The sequence below is a fragment of the Larus michahellis genome, chromosome 4, assembly GCF_964199755.1.
Source record: "Larus michahellis chromosome 4, bLarMic1.1, whole genome shotgun sequence".
Taxonomy (NCBI): Eukaryota; Metazoa; Chordata; class Aves; order Charadriiformes; family Laridae; genus Larus; species Larus michahellis.
This window is the reverse complement of record NC_133899.1, coordinates 2,661,201-2,674,730: the sequence shown is the minus strand read 5'-3', so window position 1 is coordinate 2,674,730 and position 13,530 is coordinate 2,661,201. Positions and strand designations below refer to the sequence as shown.

General features: G+C 49.7%; 1 protein-coding gene across 2 annotated transcripts in view; it reads right to left on the bottom strand.

Annotated features, from left to right (window-relative positions):
* Positions 1–1,560: 1,560 nt before the first annotated feature.
* The window catches only part of SLC7A5 (solute carrier family 7 member 5), a 40,361-nt gene continuing 28,391 nt past the window's right edge, over positions 1,561–13,530 (bottom strand). The window contains exons 4-10 of one of the 2 annotated variants that reach the window (XM_074582736.1): positions 12,866–12,910; positions 11,362–11,485; positions 10,177–10,280; positions 9,295–9,391; positions 8,788–8,937; positions 6,544–6,721; positions 1,561–4,760 (exon numbers count right to left, since the gene is read on the bottom strand). In XM_074582736.1, the coding sequence (XP_074438837.1) occupies positions 4,705–4,760; positions 6,544–6,721; positions 8,788–8,937; positions 9,295–9,391; positions 10,177–10,280; positions 11,362–11,485; positions 12,866–12,910 (754 nt within the window). In that variant the 3' untranslated portion in view covers positions 1,561–4,704. The remainder of the gene's footprint in view (positions 4,761–6,543; positions 6,722–8,787; positions 8,938–9,294; positions 9,392–10,176; positions 10,281–11,361; positions 11,486–12,865; positions 12,911–13,530) is intronic. The other variant, XM_074582737.1, reaches the window with a different exon arrangement.

Sequence of the window (13,530 nt, the reverse complement as noted above, 5' to 3'; positions counted from 1 at the left end):
GGAGCCCACGGAGAAGCCCAGTTTATTCCCCTGAGCCACCCACAGGGAGAGGGCTCGGAGAACAAAGCCGCTTCTTAGGAGTTTCAATCCAGTCGAAGGGTCTTTAAAGTTTGTTCAACAGCGGCAGAGTCCCTTTGAACTCAGTTTTCACAGGGGGTGCCGTTAAAAACAAAAGCGTGTTTACCAGAACACGGCAGCCAAGATAGAAAACACTGCAAATACTGCAGGAAGTTAATAATATTTTTAAAAAAAAAAAAAAAGGAAAAAAAAAAAGAAAAATCCACCTAAGATGACTTAAATACCCCCTGTTTTTGGCGGGGAGCATTTTGCAGGGCTGAGCAGGGCTGGTTCCCCTCGCGGTCGGGAAGAAGGTTTCTCGTTTAGAGAGAGGAACCCAAGGGGCAAGGAAGCACCTGCCCGCCGGCTCCTGCCCGCCCCTGCCCTACGGTTTAGCAGTCCCCGTGGGATGCTATTCCGTGAACACCCCTAACAACTCACTGCCTGGGAGTCTAAATACTTTAAAACAAGCTAAGAGGAGCGATACTTGAAAGGGGGGGTTTAGTACAAGGACGGAGGGAGTACTGCGGCACAGCCGTCACTTGCAGAAATACGCAGCCACGGCTCCACGGTTGGACTCGAGGATCTTAAAGGTCTTTTCCAACCTAAATGATTCGATGATTGCACTGACACAACTGCTCTGGCTGTATCTGCAAAATACTGTCATATGAAATAGATTCACGCGGTACCTCATTTAACTGTAGCTACTGTTTAGGAAAGCAAACTCGCAGTCGCTGCGGCCGTACGTGTCCTTTGCGGGAAGGGTTTCTGTCCCTTGGTGGTTCACAACAGGCATGACTGAGCGCGGGCTCAGAAGAGCACAAACAGACAGAGAAACAACAGAAAAATCCCACATCCAGTGCTGGGAACGATGAGAAAATTTCTGTGGAGTCTCCGTTGCTCCCCACGCCCTCCGTGACACATCTCATTCCACATTTGAGGAAAAGAAGCAGCAAGGAGGTCTTTCACGGGGAAGTATTCTCTCTTTTTCCATACCAAATTCCAGCTGAACACGACAAGCCCCCGAGGGCGGCAGACGCTGCTGGCTGCTGATCTGAGCTACAAGCTTTAGTGCCGATGCCGCTAGCAGCAGTTTCACCCACTGCAGTGAAAATTACTTTAGTTGTGTTTTCTTTATAAAACAAAATTCAGTTTTACCCCCCTCACTCATTCTCTCCCTAACCTCCAGGAAAAAAAAATAACCCAACCTCTTACAGCCATGTCACCAAGCTCTGGTGGAGGGCAACTATCGGGCTCAATGAATCAGGGATAAAAGAAATAATGAGATTTTTTGAAAGGTAAACTTTGAGATGTGAGCTGTGGCTGACCAAATTCAACATTTTTGTCATTCTGTGCTGGTACCCGGTTCAGTTTCTTCGTATACCTCCAGCGCCGTGGAGACGCTGGCGAGATCACCACCAAACATACGGTATCAATGCCAGAGCCGGCAGGTTAGTACAAGAGAAAGATCTTTAGCAGCAAGTGAAGAATCACGAAAAATCATCAAGGGCAAGCAAGCGAGTTAAGGATTTAATTAAGATCAGTTAATTAATAATAAAAAAAAAAATATTTCTCAGTGTGACATCTCCTCTTTAAAACCAGTGTGAAAGGTTCACCAAGAGGATATCATGTAGCGATCGTCTTCATCACTGATGAAAGTCATTTAAAGATGTGTCCAAACCAAGCAACCCCCCACGCCTTTGGGAGACGCGGACCTATTTCTGAGCTCTCCGTGGCTTGGACTTGAGTGCTAATTTACATTGGATTGAGCTGGCTGAGAGTTAAAATCCCTTTCCTTTGCATCACAAGTAATTCTGCTGGTACATATTAGCACTAAGAGCCCCTGCGTTGAACCCAGGCCCTGCAGGAAACTGGCCCCGAGACCATTACAGCCAAAAAACTGCAGGCCAAGTGGAAGGTGACGGACCGAGGTTCTCTCTTGATGGTACAGGTCCAGCATAAGCAGCAATTTCCCATCACTCCCCTGCCAAAACATCTCAGCCTTCAGCTGGAAGAGGATTCACAAACATCGAGTTCAGATTTTATGGTTCACGACCTTATTTATGCAAATGTGTCTCCACCGGCACTGGATCTGAGATGCTCCAATTCATTGCACGTAGGTCCCTGAACAGCCAGGCACTGGCCATAACTTTGGGTTCTTCTGCACTGTAGATATACCCAAACCAGCTGCAACTCCCCACAGGTTAACTTAGCTCCAGGAGAGCTCAACGCTAACGCGTGTGAAGTGGCACCTGCGCTGGCTTGGGTATCTCTACACCGCGCTGCCACGGAAGAAGCAACCTGACAGCAAAGGTTTTCAGCGTGATGATTGTCTCACCTATTCCTCCTGCACGGCCTCAAAGCAAAGACGCGTGGTTGGCGAAGCAATAGCAAAGAGCTGCACGCAGACGCTCGTTGACATAGCCACGGTCACTGTCACACACACTTGAACAGAAGCTGCCACCTGCTATGACAGACACGCTTTTTTTTGCTAGAGAACTTCTTAGAAAGACAAAGCACGAGCTAGTACCATTGGTGTCCTTAATGCCTCTTCATCCAGAGTAACTCTACGCTAAGAGGAGAATCCAGCAGAAAGCATTAGCTCTTGGAGGATCCTGGCTTCCAAACAGCTTAGTTTACGAAAATATTGAGAAAAAGTAGTTCAACAACCCATTTGCACAAAGCACAAGCACAAAGATCTGTAACGGAGACTGAAGCAGCTCACTTGTGGCAAAAAGATGCTTTTGATTTCCAACTGACTATCACCTTGAGCGCAGAGGCATTATGAGCAAATTGTTCAAGAACTGCAGTTGTGTGACAAGGTGATGCTTTTGACCAAATGAAGCAACGTGTTCCTAAGAGGACAGCTTTGATTACTCGGGAAGTAGGGGGATTTTGGGTGGGCTCAGGGGATGGGACTGCAACACCCACGACAGCAAAACAAGCTTTCACGTGTGGATCGTGGTTTATGCTCAAAGACCACTCCCTGGGCGGGAGGATGTTGGTGAGGGACGTTGGCTTGCTGACCAAGCCAAACCTGATGCTGCAGTTTTGCGCGAAGGAGGAACAGGCCCCCAGTCTCTGCTTCTTAGAGCAAAACGAGGGACGAGGGGAAACGGGTTCAAGTTACGTCAGGGGAGGTTTAGATTAGATATTAGGAGACATTTTTTCACTGAAAGGGTTATTAAACATTGGAATAGGCTGCCCAGGGAGGTGGTGGATTCACCATCTCTGGAGGTGTTTAAAAAAAGGGTAGATGGGGCACTGAGGGACATGGTTTAGAAGTGGCTCTTGTCAGGGTAGGCTAAAGGTTGGACTCGATGATCTTAAAGGTCCCTTCCAACCTCAACAATTCTATGATTCTATGATTCTAAAACAGACCATCTACAGCAGACCGAGATTAGAGCCAGGCTCCAGCCATCTGGGGACACCTGCCCCCTTCCACACGCCCAGACCCAGTTGGTCCCATCTCCACTGCACGTTCTAGAGGAGACACGGCATAACGAAGGGCACGGTGACAGGCGACGCACAGACCCCAGGGAACGAGCCACCCTTACTTTATCTTTGCAAGTGGTTTAGGGGCAAACATGAATCCCACCGAGGGCAACAAACAGGGCCATTCGGAGAGCACGATGTTGCTCGTCCTATGCTGGACAGCCTATCTACAGAAACACATGGAGTGAGCAAGCCACGGACTTGGCCTTCTGCTAATTGCAGTTCCCTGGGTTTATCAGGAGGAACTCCCCCCTCAGGCCTGCCCCTGCCCCAGTGCTAATTCACAGGGCCGCGGGATGGGCATTCTGGTGAAGAGCATCCCGGTGAAGGGCATCCCGGAGGACTGGCTCAATAGCAGGGAGATGGCTTGGATCTGACAGTTAAAAGCCAGGCAGTGGCAGGGGACCCCGAGTGCTCTTGTCAGGAACGCAATGAAAGTCAGACGAGGCCTCCCCACATCATTTCTCTGACACTAATTGTGCTCTGCCTTGTCTCACCTAAGTCACTGCCCGTGGACAGAGTCCAACGCGTCCAGCAGCACATATTTTGGCATGAGTTTGTGTGTGTGTGAGCGTGTGAGCCAACATCAGCCAACCTCTGCTTCCCAACCACCCTCCCTTGACCAGGTAAGGCGGGTGGGCCAGGCTCAGGACCGCCCTGCGGCTCTGCGACAGTCCCAGCCCCAGACACAGGCACATTTGTACGGCTGGCAACACTCAAACTGGGCTCATGAGCAGATCCCCCACCATCTGGGGGATCCCAGACCCCAACCAAGTGAGCCTGCACAGAGCTGAAGTACAGCCCTCAGTATCACACACACACACACACGCGCGCAAGGCTGAGCGGACTCGCTGCTGCCGGACAGGCAGGACCCCTTTGGAGCTGCCGGCAGGAATTCCTCCTCCTGGCCCACGTTCGTACCAAGAACTTCTCATCACAGGGTTTCTCATCTGCCAGGCTAAAGGGTGGTGATGGAGGAGCTGGAGGAGGCAAGGCAGAGCGGCGGGGCATGGTGTCAGACACGAAGCAGCTCCGACGGGGCGTTCCAGTGCTTGGGTTTCATTTACGAGGGATCAGAAGCGTTTTCTCCTTGTGTCGTCTTAAAATAATATTGTGCGTTTCCTCAAGCTGAATGTCTCTGCTTTTTCCTGCTTAAGATTCTTGCGGAACCACTTCCATCAGTTTCTGGCACAGGACTGTTGCGGAGACTACGGGGAAGAAAGCGAAGTACAGGTCAGAGATTGCACACAGACAGCCCAACCCGTATCTTGATCTCAGTTCATGATATTCTGCCCCAAAAGGGCTGACCCATTTGCCTCCCCACCATGGTTCTGACCATGATTAGTCCAAATACAACTTAAGACTTGAAAGCAAATGAGCCGCGAGCTGCTCTCTGCTCACGCCCAGAACTTAAACACGTAACGCTGGCAGCTTTGCCGCTGCAGCAGGGATGCTGTACTGCCCCGAGAGAGGCTCCGGTACTTCGTGACGCCAGTTTCTAATTGCATGGTGATACGGTAACTACGTTTGGATGCCAGAACTGCAAGCAGCCAAAACCGAGTCAGGCACAATAGCAAGAATGGGCATAGAAAATATAAGCCTACGCTTTTACTTCCAATTTTGGCCCAGGACAAAACCAACTCAGCATACTGGACACCAGGCAGAGTCCACTGCCTTGCACGGAGCAGGTGAAGAGCAAAGGAAGCATTTCAGACGCAGGTTGGTACAGGAAAGGTGCTAAACTGAAGTAAGTTTATTTTTCCACCCGTTGGTTTGGGTGGTAGCAGCTTTCCGTTGCTTCGCTGTGTGTTTGGAGATCACAAGATGGTGTGGCCAGGTAAAGCTAACAGTAATTCTAACTACGCACAAAGTCAAACTAAGATCAGTTGGAGGTGATCAAATTATCTGCAATATATGAATATGCACCTGTGTTTAAAGTTCATAGGTTTCTAACTGGGCATTTGCAGGATTATCATTCTGTGTTCCCAGAATATTTTCTATATTCTCCTTAGAAGCCTTTGGTGGCGGAAAACAATTAATATGGTAATTTGCCACCCAGGCGCTTCAAAAATGGCTTTTCCAGGAACTGAGCCTAATACTCGGAAAAAAAAGTGAGTGTGAGAGAGAGAGAGGAAAAAAAAAAGAATAACAAGAGCTGAGCACTGTTGAAAGCCTTTTTCTTCTTCATAAAAAGCATCCAGCTAAGGCTGGGCATTTCTTCTTGTCTGCTTTTCTAGGTCAGCCTGTTGTACGAGAGCTGGGAGGCAGATGGTAGAGTTTGGTTACTTGGACAACACGGATTGACTTTCTTGATTCAGTTGTTCGGGCAGAGGTTACCTGTGCTAAGCACAGCCTCTCCGTCCCTCCAGAACACACCGTGCCGTCGTGTCAGCCGTCCGAAAACCTTATGTGAGGGTACCTTAGAAATAAACCTCGTAAGAGACAATATCCAGGGGATTTTCCCTTCCCTCTTCTCTGCTGCCGCATTTTGATGCCAAGGAGAGCTTTGACTGGATCAGAAATGTTAGCGCTGGCTAAGCGATGGATTGGGACTAATTCTGAATTTTCAGCAGCCAAATTGAGGCCAACTGTGCTCAGACTGTAATGCTGTGACTTCTTTTCCCCTCCTACACCACTAAAAAGGGATTCTCTGCTGACAAAAGGCTTGACCCTGTGCTTTTACAGGAGGCAGAAGAAAGGCAGCAACGTGCTCAGCGAATTATGCTCCACTGCGTAACAACAACCCGTTTGCCAAGATAAAAAAAAAAAAAACAAATTGTATTTGGCCCAAACTTTGCAATTATTGCAAGTCAGAGTGTGTTTTGGGTGCTCGGCAGATAAGGTAATCACCAGGTTAAAACTTGTTACCGTTAAGGAAGAACTGATCAGAGCCAAGACACTGGAAGGTTCCACTAGAGGAAGGAGAGCCAGTGCGACCAGCCGTAGCACGCTCCCCGGGAAGCTGCTGTTTTTAGAGCTGGTTATACTTACAGATGCCTTGGAGAACCCACTTGGGCTTGTTTTGCCACCAGACCCCGAAGAAGTAAACAGGGATCCCGCTGAAGATGATGGCAAAGCCAATCGCACATTCCTTTGGCGTCATCCAGAAGGAAACAGCAATGAGAAACAAGCAGGCCAGGATGAAGAAAACGGGCAGGCAGATGTTCACCTAAACAAGGACCCAAAGAACAGGTCAGAAGTTGTATCAGGCAACAGGGAACACCTTCCAGTGAATTTTGTCTAGCCATACAGCCCTGGGAGGGAAGGAATTCATATTCCACCGTGGACCCTATGTGGATAGTGCTCCTGTTTGTCCCAGAGCTCTGAACAAGGGGACCGTGACCTTGAACTGCCACAGGGAAGGTATCGAGCAACCCCTAACATGCACATTTAATACCAGCAAAACAAAGCAGGGAGACGTGGCTGGCCAAGACAGCATAAACCTTTCTCAGCACCCATTTCTTTACCCCAATTCCACACTTGAATGATTCCTTATAAAAAGAACCTGTACCGACAGCATCAAATGGACGACCGGGACGAGGGGACAGAGTGTATGCTCAGCAAGTTCGCTGATGATACCAAACTGGGTGGGGCGGCCGACACCCCAGAGGGCCGTGCTGCCATCCAGTGTGACCTAGACAGGCTGGGGAGCTGGGCGGAGAAGAACCTCATGAGGTTCAACAAGGACAAGTGTAGGGTCCTGCACCTGGGGAGGAAGAATGTCAGGCACCAGTATAGGTTAGGGGTGGACCTGCTGGAAAGCAGCTCTGAAGAAAAGGATCTGGGGGTCTTGGTAGACAGTAAATTATCCATGAGCCAGCAATGTGCCCTTGTCGCCAAGGTGCCCAATGGAATTCTGGGCTGCATAGGGAAGAGTGTGGTCAGCAGGTCAAGGGAGGTCATTCTCCTGTTCTTCTACTCTGCACTGGTGAGGCCACAACTGGAATACTGTGTCCAGCTCTGGGCTCCCCAGTTCAAGAAAGACAGGGAACTGCTGGAGAGAGTCCAGCGTAGGGCAACAAAGGTGATGGAGGGATTGGAGCATGTCCCTTATGAGGGAAGGCTGAAAGAGCTGGGACTCTTTAGCCTGGAGAAGAGAAGGCCGAGGGGAGACCTTATTAATATTGACAAGTATCTAAAGGGTGGGTTTAAGGAGAATGGAGCCAGACTCCTTTCAGTGGTTCCCAGTAACAGGACAAGGGGTAACGGGCACAAGCTGGAACATAGGAAGTTCCGAACAAATATGAGAAAAAACTTCTTTACAGCAAGGGTGACAGAGCCCTGGAACAGGCTGCCCAGGGAGGGTGTGGAGTCCCCTTCTCTGGAGACTTTAAAGACCCGCCTGGATGCAGTCCTGAGTGATGTGCTCTGGGCAATCCTGCTTTAGCAGGGGAGTGGGACTAGATGATCTCTAGAGGTCCCTTACAACTCCGGAAAAAAAAAAAATTCCGTAAAAAAAATTCCATAAATTCAGCAGCAACCAGGGCACATGACGGAGCATCTTCGCTGCCGTTTCTTGGGGGACTCGGCCACACTGCTCTGAGCAGCGCACCCGCTGAGAGCAGCCCAGCCTTTACAAGAAAAACCAAAAACCAGAGGAAATGCCCCGCAAAGAGTTACTTTGGGAGGGCACCGGTACAGGTCTGCGAGTTTGTTTCTGTCTGGCTGCCTGTTGCCTGGCAGAGACCTGAGTGTGCAGGGGGAGAGTGAGAAACATGCCTTTAAGGCAGGCAGACATGCTTGTGGCTGACATGATCTTGGCCTCCTCCCAGATGGGACACGGTACTGCCAAGCTGGCCAAGGACAAAGAGAACAAAGTTCTCCTCTCTGCAGGCGTGGGTTTGCCTGCTTTATTAAAAAACTATTTTAAGTGAATTCCACGATGGTACAGAGTGTTTCACTGAGAGCCACAGCCTGGGATTTGTCCTGGGGAACATGTTAGTCACCGAGAGCTTCCCACTGGGCTACCCCACCAGAACACCCCGCATCTCCGTCACCCAGAGCCTCCTTCACTCTGATGTCCCCACGGCCATGGCAGCTCTTTGTCCTCCCGCATTCGGCAGATTTCCCTGCAGCAGGGACACCCGCGTTAGCTACAACACACCGTTTCCCCCCGCAGGCTTGCGATCCCAGTCCCTCTTCACGCAGGACAAGCAGCCCTACTTGCTGAACCTTCACAGGTGCTGAGAAGGGACTCAGGGAGGACCCACCACGCGATCGCCACACTGTTCTCACCTTGATGGGCCTTTCTAGCTCTGGCTTCTTGTAACGCAGCCACATCATGCCGATGATGGCCAGAGCCACACACAGCCAGTTGAAGAAGCTGAAGAAGTTGATGACTGAGAAAATGTTGTTGGAGAAGGCATACAGCAGGGTCATGACGCACTGCATCCGGAAAAAAAAAAAAAAGCCATTCGCAAAGACAGTAGGCAAACCCACGTATGTTACAACACTAAATACAGGTATTTTAGAAGAACTATCTGCCAGGACAAGAATCGCGTTGATTATTTTTTACATAGTTAAGCTATTTTCAATCGGTGCCCGGAACAATTTCAAAACAGAAGGAGTGGAATATGAGGATATGATGAGAAGGAGATGGGTCTATCCTCTCCTGTAGGCGCATGCAGGAATGGCTGTGTCTGGAGGTGGTGCCCAAGTAGCCCCTCTCCAACCACGCCGATGGGATCCAACCCCCAACCCATTTCTCAATACCAGATCATCACCACAGAGCCAGGTGCTTACCGTAAAGACAAGGGAGGGCACGGGAGTGAGAAGCCTGGGGTGAATCATAGACAGGATTGAAGGCAAGTGTCCTTCTCGGGATCCCACGAAGAACAGCCTGAGGTGGGGGAGACAGAGCAGTTACCACCTTCAGCCCCACCTTCAGCTGGGGTTTGTCTTCAGCAGAAAACAAGCGGGGACAGCCCAAGCCCAGCCTAGACAGTGCTGAGGCAGCAAGACTGAAACGTCCAGGCTCCACGCAGGTTTTCCACCTTCGTGGTGCCCCGCAGAACGCCAGCAGTGCCCTCTTGCTAGTCACTGGTTCAGGAGTGGGGCGCTCCAGGATCAGACCCCAGCACAGGGTGTTCTGCACATACACCGTTAAAAGTCCCTGTCTTAGAAGGAAGGCTGGAGATGGACAAAGAACGCAAGAAAAGATGTATTTTGCCCTCCTTTCCAGAGAGAGCAATTACGCAACTTTCCTAAGACAAATCGGGCGGTGTGTGTCAGAGCTGGAACCTCCACCGTCCCCATCCTGCCTTGTCCTCTCTCCCCTTTCTGGAGCGATTCTCAGCCCTGAAGTTTCATAGGTTTCTGCTTTTCATTAAAGCCACTTTCTCAGGCAACATCACTGAGCCCCAAGCCTGTGTTTGTTTATGTTCTAATAACTTCAACAGGACTTTGCCTGAGGAATAGAAGACTAAGACCACTGAAAGGGTTTTTCCTTTAAACTGGATATGGTTTTAAAGTCTCAAATTTTTTTTTTTGGGCCTTCCCCACGTGGTCTCCAGACCCTTTAGACTTCGTGTCTAACCACAGCTGCTCTTTGGAGGACAATTCCCAACGAAGACACATTAAGCATGGCTTATAAACAAAAACCACAAAATTGAGCAAGAAGCCTACCGGGAAGAAGTGAAGAGAGATCCATTAACGGATCCAAAGCACGACAAGCCAACAAAGACGGGTATGATCCAGGACATGACGCCAAGGTGATAGTTCCCAAAATCCTAAACAGGGGGCAACAAGACAAGACAGTTCACACCCAGAATGCCCAAAAGGACTCCCAGCTGCCTGCAAAGATTTAGTATTTGTAGCAATCTGAATAAATGACGTGGCTTAGTGCTGAAGGTGTTGCGGAGTTTTCCATATTGCCATGTGCTGCTCCTCCATCCTGAAAAATCATATTGTGGAATGACAAACAAACAAACAAAAAAAAAATCAGCAGAAAGCCCTTCCCTCAAGAGTCAGGACACAGCATTTATCAGAAAAGCTACCCAGAAGTTCAAGACCAAACGGAAACCGCGAGGAGATTCAGAGAGGCAGCTGTTGCCAGCTGCTGGGTAAGGACCTGGGACACAGCCCCAGGGGATGCAGTGACCTGGAGCTGTAGTTTTATATCACGAACTGACCCTGCACTGCTTCACTGCGAAGGCACACAACTAGGGCAACCCAACCAAGCCTGGCATCTCCAGTAGCTCAGCACCGGGTATGTGCAGCCTGGAGCGGGGCTGGGGACTAACCCAAAGGACGGAGAGCTGCCACCCGAATGGCCCAGACCAGCTCATCCTGGACCGGGAGATGCCCCTTCAGGCACCGAACAATCCTGGTCACGCTCAGTTTGTGAGATCATACCACGCTGCTCACTTCGGAAGCAATCAGGATTCTGACCCTAATGGCATTTTAATTAATAGAAGTATTATTTTTTCTGTCTTAATTAAAACAAGGAAGATACAGAGAGAGAACAATCTAGTTCAGTATTGACTGAATGACCTTTTCCCATAAATACCACGCTCTGGTAACTGATGATAAGTCATGAGGCCAGCAGCAACCTTGCATATTTACGAATTAAGAGCAGCGTTAACTGTCTGCCCACCCTTACTATTGTCCGTGATTAATCCCACTTGGTATCACACTGTTCTTCCCTGCTCCCGTCACAGTTGCTCTTTATCTCCTGTCAAACACCACTTTTTTTGTAAGCAGCCATGATCAGCATGGAACAAACTAGGAGACTGTATGCGGAGATCGTTAAGTCTGATTTAACCAGCCCTGGACAACAGATGAGTCACATCAAAAATGCACCTATCTTACCACAGCCACGGCTTCGGACGTCAGCATCTGCTCCGTCGACAGCGTCGTGAAGTAAGCCAAGTTTGTCAGCACATAAACCAAAGTGACTACAGGTAGCGAGATGATGATAGCCAGAGGCAGGTTTCTAGGAAGAAAGCACAGATTGCAATGGAGCGCTGCAGTTCAGAGAAGAGAGCTGTTGATGCCAGGGATCGGTGGCTCGTGCTGCAGCCCCTCCTGCGCTCGCTTAAAGTTGGCTCGAGCCGTTCTGCTCTTTTTTGGCTCTTCCGCGCGTCCAGTTTCCCAGCCACGGGCTGCCCCCCTAGGAGAGGAGAGGATGCCCGCACAGGACCAGCCTGGAGGCTGACAGATGTAGAAGGAAGGATTATGGCTGAAGGGACTTTTTGCACGGAGAGACTCTGTCTGTCTGGGCAAGCAGTAATTTAAGATCACCGCAAAGGCAATTAATTAAAAATAACCCCCCGTGTCTCTTGCTAGCCAGCAGCACTACCGCATGCGTTCTCTTCGGGGCAAAGGAGAAGCGTTTGTACCGGTGGGTTTCTTGTGGGAGACGGAAAGATCGGGGATTTAGTGGGCAGGTTTTAGGCTCTAACTCTGTGCAGCTGACTGGACTGCTGAAACTCAAAGAAAACAAGTTCAGACACAGTCTGAGCGTGTCTGTAAAGATGAGGCTGCATTGGTACGAATTTGCCTTTCCAAATAGTCTAACTTCATTTGCGAACGGAAACTGAAAAAGGAAACCCTGCTTGATGCCACGTATAATTGGTCTGGTGGAGCTCAAAGCCACAGGAGGAGAGAGTCAAATACCATGACTGCATTCAGAGGACAAGAAAATAATTGCAAACTGCAGAAACCTTCTTATAACTCTGTTTGTCAAGGAAGGGGCGTACCAAATCTGATGCTTCCCAGCAGGCGCTAATCACTGCCAGGGTCAGCCAGGAATGAGTTCTTGCACAAGTGACCCTGAAGCTCATATTGATGGTGCCTCACAGGCACCTTCCCTATGAGAAAAATGACTTCTCGGTGATGTCCTGCTTTGGTGTGCCCCCCCCGATCTCACCAGGTCCCCTGCATAACCCTGAAAGGCACGGGCAGCACAGAAAGCAGCTATTGCTCAAGAGAACAGGAAGACCACGTGACAAACATATGTACGAACAAACACTCCCGTGGAAGTTCATACAGGACAGCAATAAGCCATGAGTGCTTCTTCCTCGCCCATAATTCAGAGAGGTGTCCTGCCAAGGAAGCCAGACTTTGCGACAACACCGATAACATAGTACAGGAAAGCAGTGTAAGCAACAGCCCTTCTCATACAGAGGTTATTATTCCCCTTCCTCTATTCCAGGGAGGAACAATGCTATTAATTTAGCTTGTTTTCTATTTCCCAAGAAAAATTCCTTGGCTTCTGGGCTGATTAACAGCCCCTTTCACACACACGAGGAAGGGGCTTCCCAAGAACATTAGCTTTTCCTCCTGGGGAAGTCATCACAGGACACCCACCTACCTGTAGGGATTTATCATCTCTTCTGTAACAAAATTCAAGTAATTCCTGTAATTTAAAAAGAACGGTGGTTAATTCTGGTTAGTCCATGGAAGAAATGAAGCCCTTCATCTTACTCATCTGCAAGGGAATTTCAGGAGGGGCAGAGAGCCTGACGCCACGATAAAACTTATGAAGGCTGTTGCCTAGTCCAAAACCTTCCAAGCGCAAGCCCCAGCTGATGCCAGTGGATCTAGCACACCATACTGCCGGCTTCCTTGCCGGAGGAGGGGTGATCGCAGGGTGAAGAGCTGGACCCACGAGGCACAGGGCCACCCTCCAAGCGATAAGGATGGCTGCATCTGGCCTGTTTTCACAGCAAATTGAGCAGGCTCCTTGTGCTTGCAAGTGCTCAAGGGGAGTGATAAAGAAGCCCTCCAGGAGCCCCAAGTCTGGTGCTCGAAGTAATCTGTTGGCACGTGGCACACCTCTCTTCCGCTACCCAAATCCACCGTGCCCCTTTCTCTTAACACCACCTAGGAGCTGCACCGAGCATCACGGCGCATCATCACCCGTCATCTGCTGCCTCTTCTAAATCCCACGATCCCCTCCGCTTCTTTGTGCTTAAGTCCTGGCTGGAAGTGGGGTGTGAAGTATGACTATTAACATTACTAGGCAAACCCAAAGCA